Source organism: Mus pahari, chromosome 5, assembly GCF_900095145.1.
Source record: "Mus pahari chromosome 5, PAHARI_EIJ_v1.1, whole genome shotgun sequence".
Lineage (NCBI taxonomy): Eukaryota > Metazoa > Chordata > Mammalia > Rodentia > Muridae > Mus > Mus pahari.
In genome coordinates this window covers 154,105,818-154,126,987 of record NC_034594.1, presented here as the reverse complement: position 1 = coordinate 154,126,987, position 21,170 = coordinate 154,105,818, and the positions used below count along the sequence as shown (strand labels likewise).

Below are 21,170 nucleotides of genomic sequence, written 5' to 3'. Positions count from 1 at the left end.
TCCACAAATGTTCATCCTTCTTGATTTTCTTCTGTTTTCCATAATGTGTCTTGGATATTCCAAGTTTCTGGGCTAATATCCGCTTATCAGTGAGAACATTTAAACATAAACTTGGCAACTGTTACTTCTAATATGAGCCTTGGTGTTATTCTCAGCATTATGTGCTGTCTTTATGTTATGCTTGGAATTGATAGGATTTTCAAAACCCCCAAATATCTCCAATTCTTGGATTTTTTTCCTTTGTTTTTGTTTTGTTTTTTGTTTGGTTGGGGGCTTTTTGTTTGTTTTTGAGGCAGAGTCTCTGTAACCCTGGCTGTCCTGGAACTCCCTATGAAAATCGCCATGGGTCTGACTCAGAGACCCCCCCTCCCGCCTGTTCCTTCCTTTGTTGGGGTTAAAGTCATGCTCCTCTGTGCCAGACCCTCCACTACTTTGTTGCCAGTGGCAGTTTTAATTTGTAGTATTCTAGCTGTTGATATTAATATGAACAATACTAAGCCTATTCATCTCAAAATTTTATCAATATTGCCCCATGACTCGCCTGCTCTTTGACATGTCACTGTGCAGCGTTCTGCTGATGCTCGCATTTTGTCACTGCTGCAGTTCTGAGGCAGAGCTTCATCACTTACCTATGGTGCTTCTGATCCTTGTCTAGGATAAACCTCACTGGTGACTTTTTATAGAAACCCTGTGAATTTAGTGATATTGTCGTTTTCGAAGTAAGATTGGGGCTCAAGGTCAGTAAACTGGCTGACCCTAGGACCTACAGCCAGACAGTAGATCTTAAGATCTTATTTCCTAGTTCTTATTTCAAATTTCAGATAAAAGATAAGGAGTGGGGAGGGAGGGAGAGAGAGAATTTCTAGCTTTTGAAAATGAACAGGAACTACTGAATCAAACTTTCATTTTCTGTGTTCCCCCTTTTATACTGCAAAGCCTAAATTTTTGTTCAGTGTGACAAACATTGTCAATCCAAAAATGATTTGGGTGACTAACTTCTCATTCTGAAAAAGAATGATGGGGTGATGTGGTATTTCACCTGCACTGGACGAATTGCCTCTAGATTGCTTTTCTCTGTGTTTCCCTTAGTCCTACTCTTGCCCTCTGTTTTCTTGGTCCTCCTGTTGACCCACAAGAACTTGTTGAGTTGTGGGCTAGAGTTGGGGCAAGAAGATAACCGGTTTTCTAGAACCACTTAAGGCTACTGCTATCATTTGTTCAGTTCTGCTTTAGCTTTTAGCATTTGTATTGACATTTGAAATCATTTCCTATCTAGCTCTTCTTGGTCATTAAAAGAGGAATTTGAGTGGAAAAGTAATAGCAGGTAACCCATTTAACAGTGTGTAGACTATTGTCACCAAGATCACTCTGCAGTTTTGCTTCTTAACTATGGTTTCTTTCTTTGCTAAATCAGAGGTAGAATTCGTAATTTGAGCTTAAAACCCTTACTTAGGGATCCAGTAAATGTGGCTCAAGGATGCTTTAGGAGAGCTCCTGTTCATACCTCTACAAAGTGCTCTGTAGAAAAGTTCCTTTCTGTATGCATACCCAAAATGACAAGCTGAACGCAGAGAGAAGAAATAATCCAGTTGTCTTTTGTGAAACCAAACATCAAAGGCTTTATTTTAGCCCATTTCTTTTCCTATAAGGAGATTCCAAAGAGCAACTAACTGCATAAAGAAAGGCCTGTTAGCCCACGGTTCAGCACATTTATATAGGACAGACTTCTGCTGAAGGCCTCGGTAGATGACATCGTGGTACTGGTTGCTTATATGTGCCATTGGGAGATCACTTTGCCGGACTAGAAAGCAGCAGATGGACCTCTTCTCTTAGAAAAGCCTTCCTATGGATGACCCTCGCTCCCTTCTGAGGGCAGCACTCCCAACTGCTTCCTACCAGGCTATCACTCAGTGTTATGAAGCCTGCAATGGATGCAGCATCGGAGACAAACCACAGCAGGGCTTATAAAACATAAAACTGGTGTTTAAATCACAGGGACATGTCTGTTTGTTCAGTTTAATCATTGAGTCCAGTTAGTGCTTCCAGCTGTGATGTTGTCCAGTCTTGTTGTTTTGGCCTTGTACAGGCAACCATGGCTGCAGTGAGTTCGTGAGCAGTGGGCATGCCAGGTCAGTTCATAGCATCTCATAGCACTCTTCCTTGTGCTCACTCTTACATTCTCTCTGTCCTCTTTTATGAAGTCTCCTGAATTCATGTCTGATTTTTAGGGAGCATCATGTTAGTCTTTGGTTGTAGAACTTCTCTGAAGTGGGGTTATGAAAACTAAGAGGCAGGTACTATTTTTGTGGTAAGTATGGAGTCCATAGTCTTTAAAGGTTAGTTTAATCTGGTGTCATGCAGTCCACGTCACACCCCTGTGTGTCTGCATATCTGGCAAGAAGCTTCACTGTCTCCAGACTCGCCTTACACATAATTTCAGTAGCAGTGCTGTTGACCTGCAGAGGTCATTGACCATTTGGATGCTTTTCTTGCACAAGCATAAAACTGCACGAATTTGTGGGGTTTTTTTATTAGCATTTTACTGGATGCCATTCAGTCTGATATCTTTGAGATACAAAAAAGATAAACAGACTCCTCTGTCTTCACACTGATTTAAGGAACAATCAGGTACCATTTCTACCTTGATGGAATTGCAGCACAGAACACCAGCCAAACCTTTCCTATGGATTTCATGTTGTAATTTTGAACAGATTTTCACACATTTATATAACTTGTCCATGTGTGTTGCAGTAAATCTCCAATGCAAATATGCCCTGGCAATCAAATCACAACTCACTTAATATGAGTACAAGCTGCACACCTAGATTGGGCAGATCTACTGCTACACTACCATCTTCCACATCTATGAGACCCCTTAGTTGTGGTTTCTCCAAGGCCATGTGCTTCTGCTCTGCTTTTCTTCTTCCTCCTCCTCTGCATTCTCTCAACCTTCCCCTCCACTTTCCCTTAATCTGCCCAATCACCAGCTCTCCTTTATTTTACAAATTAAGGTGGCAAGGTTTACAGGAAGTCACCTGAGTGCTGACTCATTCCTTGTTCATAGCCCCTGATTGGAGAACAGAATTAACATCAAATATAATTAGCCCCAGAGCTATCTACAACACTTCCCCCTTTCTGTCCAATTAAAAGACTATTTTATCTCAGATATAATTAAACACAACTATTTTGTAATTTATAGAGCCCTAACACCCAGCTTATCATCTTTGTTAATATCATCTATCTTTACTTAAAAGACTATAGTTCTGTACTTGGCTGTGTCTTGGCTTTAGATTGAATACCATCTGAAAAACATCCTCTCAAATCTGTTCATCTCAAAGTAAAAAGCCTGGGTTGGCTAGGAGACTATGCAGTTATTCAGCCTCATCAGAAATCCAAGAACGACTGATATTAACTGAAAATATTTAGGAAGCCTAACACAGCTTCCAAAACTTAGTCAATTTATAGAGACTGTTGTACACTTGGACAGTCCCTTACTTCAACACATTGAAGCATCGGTCTTCAGCCTACTGGCCAGGGTCATCTGACAGACTTAGAGAAACAGGCATGTAAGGACTAGCCTACTCTGTCTCAGCAGAACCAAGCTTCCTAACCTGTCACTGTGTCCTTCCTTTGGACAGTGTTATGTCTGTAGATGAAATGAGGCAACTCTTGCCTAGTGGCTGTTTCGCCACAACTGGAGTAACTCAAAGATGCTCAGTTTGTTCTTTGAATGCGAGACAGGGAAGCTGTCAGGAGCAGGCTGGTCCCAACAACAAGTGAATAAATAACATTAAACATTCTGTGGACTTCTGACATTTTTAAAACCAACTATGTGAAGTAATCTATTCTGTTCTCTGTTAACTATTCTCAGCCATTTGTAATTAAAATAACTGAAAACACCCCAACAATAAACTCAGAGCTATGAATTTCCCATTTGGCCCTTTACTCTCAAGGCTTAAACAACTCAGATCTGTTTACAATAACAGCAATAGAAGGACTGGGTCTAAGCCCTGTACTTAAATTTTTAATATCAAAGGCAACCTATAATAACCAAAGCCTAGGGAACTTGGGCGAAGACTTCATAACTTCAAGCTGAATATGGGCCTTGAGATATTTTTGAAGGGGGGGGGGAAAGGTAGGGAAAATGGGGGAATTAGTTTGCCTTAAGAAGGCCACACCAATGATTGTGTTAGTCGCTGATGTCCATGTCCTGACTGGATCCGGAAGAAAAACCAAGATATCAGGAGTTCAGGCCTCCTCTGAGTCCTCCCCCTCTTCCATTTTCTCCTTCTCTCTCTCCTCACCTTCCCCTCCATCTTCCCTTTATCTGCCCAATCGTTGGCTCTCCTTTATTTTACAAATTAATGTGGGAAGCAGGTTTACAGGAAATCACTTGAGTGCTGACTCATTCCTTGTATGCAGCCCCTCACTGGAGAGGGGAATTAACATCAAATATAATTAGCCCAGGGCTATCCAGAACACATGTTCACATACACATTAGTATGTTGTCTCTGAACTAACACCATGCATTACTGTTTTCATACTCTACACAAGATAGAAATACCTAAATCAGCATTTTAAATATCAAATGGTAGTATCTTTGAAGTTAGTATTTCATATACAGATTGTTGTGATGTTTTATTATTTCCCAAAATATTCCTAAAAAATTAATAGTCTTAGAGTAAAAGTCTCAATGGACAGATTTTTTTTTTTTGTATTTGTACATAGATACTGTGTTACAGGATATTAGAGGAATAAAGGAACAATTGAATAATTGAAAGCTTGGTCTTATATGTCTTTTACTTGAAAAGAGACAATACTTGGCTGGAAATATCTTCAAGGCAGTGTAAATGCTGCACAAAGTGGTGATTGAGAAATAGATTTAGCAAATATAGCATGCTATTTGTGTAAAGTTACTAAAAATGGTTCTTCTGAGGTAGACTTGCTATTTCTGTGAGTTTAATTTCTAAGATGATTCACAAGAAAAAACCCAGGAGTGGTGTTTTCTGAGCGTGTTCAGTTCTTTGTTTTTGCTTTTGAAAACAAAGGTCTTGGGTAGGGTTACTATTGCTGTGAGAAAATCATAACCCATAACCAAAGCAACTTAGGGAGGGAAGGGTTTATTTGATATGTATCACGATTAATAACCGAAGGACGTCTAGACAGGAATTCAAGTAGGCTAGGAACCTGGAGGCAGGAGCTGAGGAGGAGACCATGGAGGGGTGCTGCTTACTGCCTTGCTCCACATGGTCTGCTCAACCTGTTTTCTTATAGAGCCCAGTACCACCTGCTCAGGGTTGGCACAACCCAAAATGGGCTGGACCCATCCCCAATCAACCACTAATTAAGAAAATACCTTAAAGCTGTGTATTACAGAGGTTCCCTCCTTTCAGATAACTCTAGCTTGTGTCTAGTTGGCATAAAACTAGTCAGGATAGGGTCTCTGTACAAAGCTCTGGCTGTCCTGGAAGTCACCATGTAGACCAGGATGGAATTGATATCATAGAGATCCACCTGCCTTTGCTTCCTGAGTGCTTGGATTAAAGGTGTGCACCACCAAGCTCAGCTGAAGTGTTTTGTTATGCCAGTGCTGTTCATATAAGAAGAAATTTTTACTGAGGGATTTGTTTAGATACATTTTCCTAATCTTTTTTTTTTTTTTAACTCAAACCAAGGCTTTCGTTCTAACACCCCGAATTTGAAAGTATGACTAGATAAGTGATGATGAACGTTCACCAGTGGGTCTCCCAGTTTTGTGCAGATTGTACTGACACTGAGAGTGCATGGCTAGGAGGAAGGCGGAGTGCACATTTACCAGATAGATAACCCTGAAGCATCTTTCTGTTAGACTGGTCTGGTACATGCTTCTCTTGGGTCTTTTCTAGCCAGACCTATAAACACACCACCTACACCTACACCCTGTGAGATCTGTGGTGCACATCTTTCTTTTCCATGCTTTTTTCAAAGCATTTTAAATAGTCAATTTCTGGGTTATAGAAAGAAATTTAGTAAATCCAGAGTCAATCATAAGTAGCACTTACTTGCTTGTAAAGAGTAAATCTCCAATGTGACTCTTTTATATTAAAGCTCAGATTTTTCTTTTCAAATGGAACTTATAGACCCGTTAAGGTAGACTGAAGGGTGTTAGTGCAGTATACATATTTGTATAAGTAGATGTTGAATTTCATTCTTGGGAAAGCAGAGCTGCTTCATTGCTCTTCCTGGAACCTTTGGTAAGTCTCCTTGCTTAGCAGAAGCAAGCGCTTCCATCTTAGTAGATATTTTCTCCTCAGTTTGAACAATGCAGTATTATTTTTGAGTTTCACATTTCTTGTAAAAGAAGAGTTAAGTTGCTCCAGCCGTGCTTTCTTCATACCTGGAAACAACTGTGAACAAGGATGTAGCTTTGATTTTTTTTTTAGTTAGAATTTTTTCATGACTGTTTATGGCAACCTTACAGTCCATTAAAAGCTTCAAAATTCCTTTTTTTTTTTTTTTGATTGTTTATATAATTACTAAATTGGATTATATAGAAATCTGTAGTTTTTCTTTCTTTTCCTTTGTTTTTGAGACAAGATCTTACTATGTAACCTTGCTTGGCCTGGAACTCACAAGCCAGCCACTACTTCACAGAGATCTGCCAGGCTGTACTCTCAGAGTGCTGGGATCAGTGGCTGTGTCGCCACAGCTAGTGAATATGTCATACAGGTTATTTTAAGGAGAAGTTTCCTAGAATTTCAAGTATTTCTGATTCTGTATATTTCTCTTACTCCTTTATTGTAAAAGTACATACAGATTTCATTAATTCTTGCCTTTATTCTTTTTCCTCTTATTAGCTGTATTATCTAGATGTAGGTACATAACATAGCTAACATGTAGTAGACCTTCTTGTTTAAAAGTTGAGAAAATGTTGTAAAAATTTTTAAATTTGTATCAATTATCTACATATGAAAGTATATAGTAGTTGATAGCAGTAGGAAGGTAAATAATGGTTGTTCACTCTCAAACCTGGACAAACGGCTGATGAGCCTATTAATACATCAAACATCAGAGCAGACTTGGCTTCCAGGTTCTCCCAGCATCCCTCAGTCCTTATTACCTGTTATAGGGTATGGCCGTCATCCCAGTCCCCTACCTTAAACTTTTCCAGCTCAGGGTCTGGGCTGCCCTTCCCTATATAATCCAGCCATTTGGTTCCCTGGCCCTTTTGTCTCCTGCACTCTCCTGGCTCTCCCTTCTTCCCTCTTGTCTCCTCACATGGCCTAGCTCAGGGTCATGTTCACTCTGAACTCTCCCAGACATCCCAGCCAATGGGACAGCTAACCACCTCCCATAACTAGGAGCAGTCATGTTCTTGCCCTTTTATTTCTTTTTTGAATTCAGTGGTATAGATGTTATATTTCAGCCGCTTTAAGTCTAGTGCAGCAGCCAACGTATTCTAAGCAGACAGTGTAAAGTAATAATCCAGCGATTGCATGACAAGTTAGAGAAGCCCTGCCTCTGGTTGTTTGGGCATTTATAATGGATTGATAAATAAAGGATATTTCTGTTGCTTTGTGTCTTTCTTCCTTTTTTTTCCCCCCCCCCCTTTTTTTTTTTTTTTTTTTTTTTTTTTTTTTTTGAGGTCGCATAGTGGAAGGCTAAATTTAACATAGAAATTGTCAGTGAAGAGGTAAAATGATGGAGAGCCTGAGTACAAGAAGTATTTAAAAGTACTTTACTAAGTTCTTAAACTGAAACAATTGATTCATGTTCATAGATTTTTTTTAAAAAAATGTTATGCTCATTTCTGCTTTTGCCTGTGTGTATGCATGTGTGAAGGTGTTGCATCCCCTGGAACTAGAATTAGAGACAGTTGGGAGCTGCCATGTGGGTGCTAGGAATTCTAGGTCCTCTTAAAGAGCAACCAGTGTTCTTGGATCTCTAGCTTGTCATTAATGGATTTTATTTTTAAAGATTCATTTATTATTATATGTAAGTACACTGTAGGTATCTTCAGACATACCAGAAGAGGGCATGAAATCTCATTACGGATGGTTGTGAGTCATCATGTGGTTGCTGGGATTTGAACTCAAGACCTTCGGGAGAGCAGTCAGTGTTCTTAACTGCTGAGCCATCTTTCCAGCCCCATTTATGGATTTTTAAGAGCAGGAACATGACACCTGGTTTAAATTTCTTTCTTCTTTCTCCTCCTCCTCCTCCTCCTCTTCCTCCTCCTCCATTTGTTTGTCTGTTTATTTATTTATTTATTTAATTTATGTGAGTACACTGTTGCAATCTTCAGAAACACCAGAAGAGAGCATTAGGTCTCATTACAGATGGTTGTGAGCCACCATGTGGTTGCTGGGAATTGAACTCAGGACCTCTGGAAGAGCAGTCAGTGCTCTTAACCATTGAGCCATCTCACCAGCCCCAGGTTTAAATTTCTTAATTTTTATGTTATTTTGTTTGGTTGGTTGGTTTTTTAATATATTTCATCTAAACAACAAACTGTGTGTTTGGAATGGCATGGCATTAGAAATCACTTGACCATAAAACAGGACATTGTCTTTGTTTGTTTAGACGGGGTCTGACTGCTGCAGACCCCAGAGGCTGGTAGTTCAGGCCTTGCTCAGATGCCCTGTCTCTGATTTCTGAGTGGGAATTACAGGTGGATCCCCAAGCCCACCTGACACATGTCTAGATTTTGGTTTTGGGATCCATCCTCCAGTCTTCACACTTGGGAAGCAATGTTTCCTAGCTGTCATCTCAGCCCTAATACAACATATTTTTAAGAGCACTTCATAAAAGAAAGGAAGGTACATTGTTACTACACTTCAGAGATCACGATACATTTGTGTGTGGGTGTGGGTGTGCTTGCTTGCAAGTACACTAGTCTGTTACGAATGTGATGATCAGAGGACCTTGTGGGATTGGTTCTTTCCTTCCAGGAATTGAACTCTGGTTGTCGGGCAGCCTTGCATGGTTGGCTGATAGGCCCCTGGTCTTAGTTTGGGTTTCATTGCTGTGAAAAGACACTATGATAACAGCAACTTTATTTTATATATGTGAGTACACTGTCTTCAGACGCACAGAACAGGGCATCAGATCCCATTGCAGGTGATTGTGAACCACCATGTGGTTGGGAATTGAACTCAGGACCTCTGGAAGAGCAATAAATGCTCTTAACAGCAGAGCCATCTCTCCAGCCTCCACAGCAACCCTTATAAAGGAAAATAATTAATTGGAGCTGGCTTACAGTTCAGAGGTTTAGTTCATAATCGTCATGGTGGGAAACACAGCATGTAGGCAGACATGGTGCTGGAGAGGGAGCTGAGAGTTCTACATCTTGATCAGCAGGCATCAGCTGACTTTAACCCAACACCCATTCCCTCCTAACACTTGCTGTGGGCTCTGCATTCAAGCCCAGGAGTGTGTATGGGGTCCGGTCCTTTTCAAACCACCACACACCTTTACCTCTGAGCCATCTGGCCCATTCCGTTGTCAGTACTTTCTCAAGTCATTTCAAATGCTACTGCTAAAGCTTACATGTCCTCACCGTGGAAAGACCAGCTTTAATAAAAGCATTCAAACTATTATAATAAAGTTTAGGTTGTCTTGAGTCTCAAAAGCAAATTATGTTATTTACATATTTGCTGCCCCGTGTTACTTTTAGATAGAGGCTTCTTAGTAAACAACTTGTTTGAAATACAATGAGTTATTGTGCAGAGAGAAAGATGAACACAGGCAGTTTAAGGTTCCCGTGGGAAAGGAGCCACTGACCTGTATGAGGGGAACTGTCCTGGTTTTCAATGAGCTGTCCTGAATGGATATATATATTCAGACTTTTGATTTAAGAAATATCGTTGAAAGCTATGCCATACAGTAAGGTTTATTTTGTTGTTGTTTGTTTCAGTATTTGGGAAAAGTAGCCAAACTGCAGAACTGCCTCAAACTTTTTTACTCATGTATTGCTTACACACACACACACACACACACACACACACACACACACACACACACTGGTGTTGGCATATTGTATACATTATAAAGCAAGTATAGAAATATTTTAAAAGAAAGGGAATGTGAACAGAAGTCTTACTGTTCTCTGAGTCTGTGCTAAATGTTTCAGCCCTGCACACTCAAGCAGTAGGTCATCGAACAAGAGCCTTGTCAGTGGAAATAGGGAGGGTTCATGGGCAGGCTTTGGGATTGGTTAAGAAATACGAAGGGGTGTCAAAGTTCTATATTCTAGTTGTGCAACTGATAGATGCTGGTTGAAAGATACTCTAGTCATAAACTTAACATGTTACCACTGTAGAATATCTTGACAAAGAGCAGGGAGGCATGAAAAGTGATTTGATGGGCAGGTCTTGATCTGAGAACAGTAGGATATGATAGGATTGGTAAATTATACACCCTTGAACTTCTAGTTGATTTGACTCTTACAAATTTCCTCAGGCAGAAACAGCCTGTAGTTCCTTGGCTAAAAATAAAGGATTAACAAAGCATGGTGGACTGAGGGACTGGTACAATGTAGTAAATGATCTGCAGTTAATCTATGGTTAGCAGTCATTTTTTTCTTTTTTAAATGATAAAGTACATTTGAAGCCATAAATTGAAGGAGGGTTACTTTTTGGTAGTAAAGGAGGGAGGAGACGTCAGATACATCCACACATTGCCCTAGATTAAATAAAGAAATGAGAGGTCTAGATGACGGGAGCTTTTCATGTGTAGTTACAGCCACACTGTGCTTCATCTCTTGACATTAATGAAGATTTTCTTTCATTAAACATTTGTTTCAAAAGAAAATTTGAAATAATGCTGTGAAAGAGTTTTTTTAAAAAATGCAACCTTACAGAACCCATTGCCTTGAATGAATTTATTGTTTGCATTTTCTCTACAGTACTGTGCAATTTGGAACATGGTTGTTGCGGCTTTAGGTTTTAAGTGTTTTTAATTAAAATGTAAATTGCACTATTTTTCCCTTCTCTTCTCTCCCTTCAGATTCTCCCATGCCCTCTGCTCCCATGCTCCAACTCCCTTTCAAATTCAAGCCCCCCCTCCCTTTTTTTAAGCTTTTGGCTGTTGTAGAACTTGCTCTGTAGACCAGGCTGGACTCAAACTCAGAAATCCGCCTGCCTCTGCCTCCTGAGTGCTGGGATTAAAGGCGTGCACCACCACGCCCGGCTGAGCTTATTTTTTTGATGTGGACAGCTATCATTGCAGTACCTGCCTCCGGGTATTTTGAGTCCTCTCTTCTCTTTCAGATACCTTGGTCTTAGAACAAACATAGCCACCTTTGCTTTGACCCCTTGGTTATGAAGGGCTTCATCACAATGGTAGGAGTGTGAGTGAGTACCCTTCCTTCGAATGCTAACACTGGGCTCATTCTGTAAGTCAGTTACCAGCTTCCCAGAAAGGCAAATCAAATTCAGACCAGTCTTTAAGCAAACATAATCTCATTTAACCCTTAGAAAGAAAAGATGCAGAGAGGAACAGTGTTCACCTGGAGGTAATTAATAGCTAATAATAGAAACAACTAAGTACTTTTTAAAGTACAAATGCTCTAGAAGTCTGCTGTAGTAATGATATATAATAATAAAATGCAGTGACATGGACCAAAGCTGAAATGTCTGTCATTTTCCACCACTGATAACTTCGCTTAACAAAGACTTCCATTTCCTTGTTTGTTTGTTTGTTTTTTGTTGTTGTTTTTTTTAAAGTCAAATGGTGAAGAATAATAACAGCAGTGGGCAAAGCCTGAAGGGTGGCTGTTTTGCAAATTACATTAAGAGGCAAACATCTGCAACAAGATCAAAAGCCAAAGTAGTTATCAAGAATGTTGTATTACTTCTAGAAATATAATGAAGATGTTAAATTTTACATTCTTGATTCCCTTAGCCCTAACTAAGCTCCTATAGTATGGCCTTCTTTAAAAAGTAGTGTTTTTTGTAGATAAGTGCTAGTATTAAATAATACTAGCATTACTAATTAATACTGAATTTACATATATAATCAGTCTTCTCAGATTGAGTAAAGGAAGAGTTAATAGCATCAACAGTAAGCAGGAAGCTGCTAGCCTTATGCATATGATGGAATGAATAATTTACTATCTTCGGGGGAAATGCAAACTGCAGTAGAATTCAAGCAACCCTATCAGAAAGTAAATCAATGTTTAACTTGATAACTGAAATAAAAGTCACCGGAAGGAAGACGCTTAATGATGACAAATGCAGGACACTGCTTAGCAGCTCAGTTCTGAGAGAGAGAGACTGAGTGGGTGGAAAGGGTTAGTCCCCTGCAGTGGTAACAGCCTGCATTCTGACAATTGTCAGGTGACTTTCTGCTGAAATGATTGCTCATGGGATGGGGCAGCTTCTTTGCTGTCAGAAGCAAGATACTTTCTCAGGGCTTTCATGTAAGTTTTTTCTCTTAATTGTCCTTGTATGTTTTCCTGTTTGATACGGATTAAAGGAACTAAAGAGTAAAACCTCATAACTAGGTATATTCACTCATGAAGGTTTTGTGGAAGTAGCATTTGTAAATACCGGTAAGGCATATTTTTATAAAGAAGTTTACATTTAAAATGTAACTATCATAATTTTTCTGAAATGTTTATCTCCTTTAGCATGATCTCGTTGGCTTGTTGAGCTCGCCTTTGGGTGCCTGTGGTTATATCACTGCTCTAAGTACTGTGCATGCACTTTGCTGCTGAGAGATGGGCGGGTGGGAATACTTAGCAAAGCTGGCCGTATCCATTTCTTTTACCTCCTGTATTGATACTTTAAAGTAAGAGATCATTGGATTATGTTGTCTGTTGCTAAAAATGATGAAAATTTTTATTTGTGACTTATTTTATTGTATTAAGATAAGCCTATAAATATAAATTGGTTTGGTTTTGATTTTACTAAAACTTTTTACTTAGTAGGCATTATCTTAAAGAATATACTTTTAGGTAAATCTAAAATACTGTCTTGTTTGCTTTAATATGGTCTTCCTTAAACCAACATATATTTGAGCCATTAACTGTTTTCATAGTAACCATAAGAAAAGAAAATCTTTCCTTGCTGAAAAGGGTTTTCTGAAAAATTATTGTTGATGTACCTTTTGCATGTTATTAATAGTAAGAAAAAAATTTTCTCATCCAAGTTTTGAGTAATACCTTGATTTTGGATAAAGGATTTCTCTTTTCAGAAATTACCACTTTCTTTTTGAGGTTTTCTTCTTAAAAAGAATTTATGAGTTTATTTCACTGCTAAACTAAATTTTAATATAAATCATGTAGGTTAAATGGCTGGTTGTGGCCACACAAAATTTTTACTAATTTATTATTATTTAGTATGTTGTATATATAGGGGAAAGTAGTAATAAAGTGTGTCTCTGTAAACCTTATGGTTATTGTTAAGTCTAAAACAATCTCATATCAGTGGGTACATATAGATCTTTTTATTTATAACTTTTGGGTTTTTCCCAGCTGGTATAAATGACCAGTCTTAATTAAATGAATCTTGAGTATTTCCCCTGAACTTTTTTTGACTATAGTTCTCCTAAATGGGAGGGTAGACTTCATGAAATTAATTCTATTATCCATGTATCTTAACTTTCTATACTTCATTTTCACTAATGTTTTAAAAAATACAGTCTTAAAATGCAGGTTGCATTCTTTGATTGTATAGCTCAGGAAATATTTGTTATAAAATCATAAAGTTTCCAGAATGAGGATCTAGCTAGGAGGCATGTATAAGTACATTTTGAACATTTCAAAGCACCTTCTAGTTACCGTGAAGTTCTTCAGACGGCCCTGTTGTCCTGAAGCGTCTAACCCCAAGGTGTCTGTTGCAGCCCAGAGCAAGGTTGCTGCTACCCAGGACAGCACTAACTTGCGATGTATTTTCTGTGGTAAGCAACATTATGTTTACATTACTTTTTCAAGCTGTGGTACATAGTACTTGCACATATCCATAACTTTTGTTTCTTTAGGCCATAGTCTGGTTTGTGGTATTTGAGATATGAAGCAGGCTTCTGCATAATGTTGTGATAGTTGTTGTGTTCATGAAGGTCGTTTTGGGTTAGCTTTTGAGTTGGCTTATTTGTGAGGATTTAACTAGAAATAAAATCTTAAAATATTCTTTCATCTCTTCCAATATAAATGAGAGAGGTTTTTTTTTTTAATTAAAATTTTCTTTGTGACTAGACATCTGGTCTAATTTAGAAGGACTAGGCATGGATTTTTCATGACTTGAGTAGTGTAAATGTGCGTTGTTCGGAAGGAGCTCTATTTCCCTCTACTTAGTTCTAGATGTGCATACGTACTGTAAAGGCAGACGGAAGCCTACTCTTTCAGTGGATTGCTTTCAGAGGACAACATGCTTTATTTGGTAGCCTAGGTTTCTGTGCGTTAGAAGTGAGTTTAGGCTTACAGATTATTTTCTGTCATGCTCACTCTAATAAAAATACATGTGTGTATATACATGTATTATTTGCATGAATAAATTAGGTATATCACTTAGCCACTCCATGCTAAAGCTGATCAATCATTCATATCAATCATTTATATATATATATATATATATATATATATATATATATATATATATTTCATATATATGTGTGTATATATATGCACATATATATCTTTGCACAGGGAAAATTTTTTATATAGATTAGTATGTAGATACATTTTGTTTGAATTCTTTTTTTCTATTTGATTCTGAAACTTCCTATTTTGGAAACCCAAATTTCAAAATGAAGTTTTTCTTAATTATTTTAATATTTTTATTCACATATACCTTTTGACTCATACCTTGACTAGACTATTTCGTGAGAGAAAATTATAAAGTGGTATGCTACAAAAAATTTCAAATTAATAGTTCAGCTAGTGTGTGTACTTTTTCTAGTAACTCGGAATTTTTAAAGTGTGACTTCTCAGTATTGTTGATATGGTTTCTGGCTTTTAAGTTTCTATGCTTGGATTAGATAAGCATGTTATAATAAAACAAGGGAAATTCTAATTTATCTCCTGGTTATGTAAGTTACCTTTGGATCTGCTCCAGCTGGTGGTTACAGCAGTGAGCACCTATTTTATGATGTGTTTGAAATCTCTGCTCCTCACCTCCAGACTCAGCTCAGTACTGCAGATTGCTTAACATCAGTAACGTTATCTCTGGTCTTGTCTTATCCTGGGCTTCTCCTGGGCCTCTAGGAGCAATCATTGAAATTTGTGTGATTGTATACCTCTCTTCAGCTCATTTTGAAAAGGCACTTGATACTGTAACTTTGTGCTTTTAAGGTTGAGGCCCACTCGTAGAATGATAGCTTACCCAGTTTTAAAGGGGAAAGGGTAATTTGACCATATTAACAAAGGGGAGTTTTTAAAATGTAAAATAACAGGTTTAAACACAGATTTCCTTTATAATGGCCTTTTATTTATATACAGTCTTCCATCTGATTGCTAAATTTAAGTTTAACTGTATTGTATATAACAGCACCTACTTGTCTTTTAATCCTGTGTTTTTAAATAGTGTGTGGCTAAATGTTACCTAGACTTGTGAGAATTAAAATGAGGAGAGTGAGTGAGATGTGCTTTAACCAAAGCTCAGAATTGAAGGCAAGACTGAAATGCCATTGTTATTGGAGAGAAGTTCATATCAGATTTCCATCATTTATAGAATGGGTATCAGCAACATTGCTACTTTGTCTTTATTAGAAACAGTAATTCACAAACTTTGCTTTGCCTAGCCTGGGCATATTAGGACCAGCCATTGGCCTGATCATCAGGCAGACCCTCAGGCAGAGGATTTGAGCAGCAGCCCCCATTTCTGCACCTTGGTTGTTTCTCCCTTTTATTTTTGTTCTTCACAAAGATAACTGATGAACTGTTATTTACCCATTGAGATGATTGTGAAAGTATCTATTTTGTGTTTTATGAGAAGACAGATACTCAGTTTGGAATATGGTCCTTTTGAAAAAATAGTATACATGTCAGAAAATAGAGCAACTGATGACCTTGCCCAACCTTAGTCTTTGATTTCTGTTGTTTTGTAACACCTTTGATACAACTCACCAATTTTATATCCCATTAAAATGTTTGATGAAAAGGAATATGTAATTGTGTACCTTTAGTTTATAATTTACCCAGAATTTTTATCTAATAATTACAGTATTCTATAATTATGCTTAATTACATATATATTTCAGGATGCAGGATTTTTACAACTTGGCAATATTAGTGAAGAAGAAAAACAAAACAAGCAGATTAAATGTAGATGTCACAATGCCAAAGAGGGATTTTAAGAATGCCCGGATAAACAGATGGCTTGTTATCATACAGCTGTGTAGCAAAGTATTATAGGAGTTAATTCTTAGATTAAAATCCTCAACTTAAAAGATTCCTTGACGTTTTCCTTTTTATGTGGTAGGAATGCACTGTAGTGAATTTCCACATTAAGTTTGTTTTATGAGTCATATCAGGATTCTTAGGGGCTTTTTGGAAGTTTTGTTCTGTTGAGAGTATATTTAACCCATGGTGACCCTAACCTCAAAATTCTCCTGTAGTTGCCTCCCAAATGCTGGCATACACTACCATGCTGGGCCCAGAGCTAGATTAAAACAAACAAAATTGTTTAGTAAGGTCAATAAGATTAAATTGAAATTTTAATATATTAGACTTGGATATATAAATTTCAGCTAAAAGTATAGACTTAATTCATCGATAGGATCATTGAGATACAATGCCTTCTCTAGATGTGAGCGCGACAATTAGATTCCCGACTTCCAGCTGTTTTATTATGCTGGCCAAAGTTTTCATTTAAACACTCAGACATAATTTTTTAAACTGAGCAATAATGATTTTTTAAGTTGGTTTTACCAAATGCTTTTACTTTATAGTTTTAAAATAATTATAAGCATAGATATATAAATTATGCTCCTCCCAATTTTATAGGTTCTTAAATTTGTCCTCCCAGCTCAGTGTCTCTACCTTTTTGTAAAAGGATCTTTTTTCTATAAAATAGGAAACATTAATGTACAGCCCAATCTGGCAGTGTTTTTCAAAACATCATTTTGTTAATTTTCCAAGCATTCTGTTAGACAAGTTATATTTTCATTTATGTAAACATTTATATGTGTGTTTGCTTTTAAAACGTGTTTTTGGTTTTTTTTATTAATTACATGGGATTGATTTTATATTTTCTTTATTTGGTTCTCAAAGTATCAGGGTTATATCTAATGAATTACATTGCTGCAGTTGTCATCTAATTTGTCATTAGAGGGCAAATTAAATGACTAATCTAAAATCATGTAAAGAGATGAAAAGTTTAGTAGGTAAGTTCAGATCATTTTCCTGCTTTTCCATACTGGGAGGGGCCAGTGCTGTCTTACATCCTGATGAACCTTTGCTTCCAGCTGTGGGTCTGCTCCACTAGGGGAAACAGCAGCTCTCATGGTCCTCACTCAGCACAGCAGCATGTTGTAGTACACACAGCACTGATTCTCATGGTCCTCACTCAGCACAGCAGCAGGTTGTAGTACACACAGCACTGATTCTCATGGTCCTCACTCGGCACAGCAGCAGGTTGTAGTACACACAGCACTGATTCACTTACTTTTTACAATAGTGCTCTACACAACTCTGAGAAGTCAGAGGTAACGCTTCTCAGACGGTGGAACTAAACTGTCTTTATTGCTTTTACTCTTAAAGATTTCTAGCTTAACCTTAGATTGTTCATCACATTGTATATTATACCAGGTGCAACAAGGATCTCACTTAATTTTTATATCCTGTGACAATAAGATTTCCCATAATTTAGTGACAGTCTAAGATACTAAAGATGGGTCTGTGTTATCTATGGATGCTGGGAGTGGATGGTCAGTGGTTTTTCATGACAGTTCCATGTTTGTGTAAACACGGGGTCTCCCCAAACCTCTGTGTTTCTTATCCCAAATGAAAAGTTGTTAAGATGACCTAGAACATTAAAAATTCATCTAAGTAGGTTAATAGAGTATATGGAAGTTTAGCAAATGTTTGTTTCACCAGTGCTGGAAATGCCAGGTCATTAAACAGAAATGGCAGCTCAGGTGGGCAGGTTTGATAAGTGCATTAGCATACTTCCGTCTGGTATGCGGTTCTCACGCTCTCTCTCTCCTGTTTTTCATTTCCAGTGTTCTATTTAGGTGAGTTTTTAAATTCTGATCTTTCATTTAAGTTTTTCCTCTCCACCTCATGAATAATTACCCTAAACAAAATGTCTCATTGTCTCAGAAAATGTCAGGCTCAGGTGCCTATTCAGATGCTCATTGAACACTTGTTTTACCAAGCTCTTCATATATAAATGTTTATTTTTCCTTTATTGTTGGTGTTTCCATTTGTTTGAAGTAAGCCTTCTGGAGATGATGACAGCATTATGTTGCAGTCTTTCATTTGCTGTGTGTTATGTAAAGCTTATATTTTATTTTGCTAGATGAAAAGAAGATGCATTTTTTTAAATATGTGATGGTTTTATGTTGTTCTCATGGTTTAATTTCCTCCACCCAGCTTAGTAGAATAGTAATATTCATCTGTAATATTTCCTCCCTTTGTAGGGCCAACATTGCCTAGACAAAATTCACAGCTACCTGCTCAAGTTCAAAATGGCCCATCCCAGGAAGAGTTGGAAATCCAGAGAAGGTAAATCCATAAGTTTACACTTTCTGGTTTTGTAGCAGACCCAAAGGACCTGACAACACATTATGTCCTTTAGCTCTTTGAAATTGTGACTTTCATTCTATCTGCTTTTTTTGTAGAAAGCATACTTGTGATACATCTAAAACTATGTTAAAAAGACTCAGGGTCTGTTCCCTTCAGTAAGCCTTTTTCTTTTTTCAGTATGAGTGTGTGTCCAAGTGCACCTGTATGTGCCCGTGCATGTAGGAGTTAGAGGTCAGCCGACATCGGCTGTCTTCATTTACTTTCCACACTATTTTTTGAAACAATCTTTCACTGAACCTGGAGCTCACTGCTTCTGTGACACCAGATGACTAGAGAGCTCCAGGATCCTCAGCCCCATAGTTCAGAAATGGGCACGTGTCATTCCTAGATTTTCTTTTTATGTGTGCTGAGAATTGAATTTAAGTCCTTCTGTTTACATAGGAAGCACTTTGCCAACTGAGCCATCTCCCAGCCCCATGAAGTCTTATTTTATACTAAATATCTGTGTCCAGCATAGCTTTCATATGACCACTTTAACTAGAAAGTCAGTGTTAGCTAAGTAAGTCTTTAGGCTCTGGTCTTAAGGCTTTTGGGTTAGTAGGAGAATGGCTAATGGTGGCTAAACAAAGTTAGCAACATTATCTCCGTCATTTCAGTACAACCTAGAGGTAGGTTTGAAATTATAATAGTTTTATCGTTTCTCTGCCTTTTAGCGAAAATCAAGTGCATAATATCTCATTTAGGGGTGGATTTTTCTTAATTAGAATACACACACACAAATGCACTTACCCTTTCAATATGAACTATGAAATTATTAAGACAATTTACATGGGTTAAATGGTTAAGAGCAACAGTTGCTCTCCTAACACCCACATAGCATCTGAAAGCTGTCTGTAACTTCAGTTCTTAGGGGGCTAGGGGGTTCAGTGCTCTGTTATGCTCCTTGTAGGCCCTATACATATGTGATACACAGACATACATGCAGGCAAAACACCCATCCATACACATAAAATAAAAATAAATAGTTTTGTTTTTTTTTTTTTTAAGACAGTTTGCCCTGGGCAGTGATCTCAAAAGCCTTTAATCTCAGAAGGCAGTAGCAGATTAGGGTTAGAGTTCAAGGCCAGCCTGGTCTACAGAATAAGTTCTGGGACATAGAGAAACCCTGTCTTAAAAAAAAAAAATAGGGGCCTGGAGAGATGGCTCAGCAGTTAAAAGCACAGATTGTTCTTCCAGAAGACCTGGGTTTAAATCTCAGCACCCACATGTCAGTTTACAACTAGCTGTAATTCAAGTTCCAGTGGATATGACACCCTAATACAGACATACATGGAGGCAGAACACCAATGCAAATAAAGTAAATTTTAAATTAGAAAAAAAAAAGATGTTAGCAAAGTTTACATCCTACTTTTCTTATCAAAATTCAGTGTTTATTTTATGCTTAATGGCCATATATAGAAGGCATTAGAGTAAATCTTCTAGTGAAAATTAAATTTGCATCTCCAAGATTTTTTTTTATTTTTTATTTATTTTTTGGGGGGGGGGTACTTACTCGTTGTTCATATTAGTTTGTGCTGTGAGGAAGCCCAATTTAAACTGTCTTCTCAACCAGGGACAGTGGCACAGAACTGTAATGTCAACACTTAGATGCCAAAGATGAGGATTCCAGATTCAAGGCAAAATGAAATGTATTTCGATATCTCATTTACTTATTTGTATTTAAACATAAGTACATATTTGTACTCACTTAGTATGCCTTTAGTATCTGTTTATTTTAGAAACCCTGTCTCGAAAAGTAGTTTTTTCTAAGCAGCTTCATAGAAGCTATTAAATGTTATGTTCCGTTAAAATGAGGGAAGAAATCAAGAATTGTGTAACATTGTTGGGATCCAAGAAAAGTGGAATTGAACTTGAAAGAAAGAAGTTTGTGCATAGCTTGGGAATAGCCTGCTTGCCTGAGTCAGGAAGCCCATGGGCTCCTGATGGGTTCTCCCAAGGAAACAGGAGTGAGTGGGGAACCTGAGCATTTGACACATTTAACCACACGAAGGGGGTTGTCTGCAGTTCTGCTTGAGAGCTTGGAGTGGTGCATTGGTACATATATAGGGTTGACATGGGGAAAGGAAGGGGGGAAAGCCAAGGAAAGTATTAGTGTTTAGGATACGAATAGGAAGTTCCCTTGGAAAGTAGCTGATGGATGAGCAGGGAATGAAATGCTACGTCAATACTACTGGGGAAAGGAGAAGAAAAAGTCGGAGGTAGCCAGAATAGGAGGGGTGAGGGGCTATAGTATAGTGCAGGGGTAGAGCTCATGGAGGCCCCAGGTTCAACTGCTGACCACCCAGATTGTGGGAATTAAATAATTTATCAAGTAGGAAAAGAGTAACATCTAACCATGAGAAGTCAGATAGAGATATTTGTAAAGGAATTGCTGTTCAGAACCTTGAGATAAATGCAAAAATGTTAACACTTAGTTGCTTCTGTAGGAAGAAATCAGGAGTAG

General features: G+C 37.9%; 1 protein-coding gene across 9 annotated transcripts in view; it reads left to right on the top strand.

Moving 5' to 3' along the window:
* The window catches only part of Enah (ENAH actin regulator), a 117,757-nt gene that overhangs the window by 70,299 nt on the left and 26,288 nt on the right, over positions 1–21,170 (top strand). For 4 of the 9 annotated variants that reach the window (XM_021198245.2, XM_029538370.1, XM_021198244.2 and 1 more), the window contains exon 4: positions 18,562–18,646. In XM_021198245.2, the coding sequence (XP_021053904.1) occupies positions 18,562–18,646 (85 nt within the window). Of the gene's footprint in view, positions 1–13,824; positions 13,882–18,141; positions 18,154–18,561; positions 18,647–21,170 lie in introns of all 9 variants that reach the window. The other 5 variants (XM_029538369.1, XM_029538366.1, XM_029538364.1 and 2 more) reach the window with 2 other exon arrangements.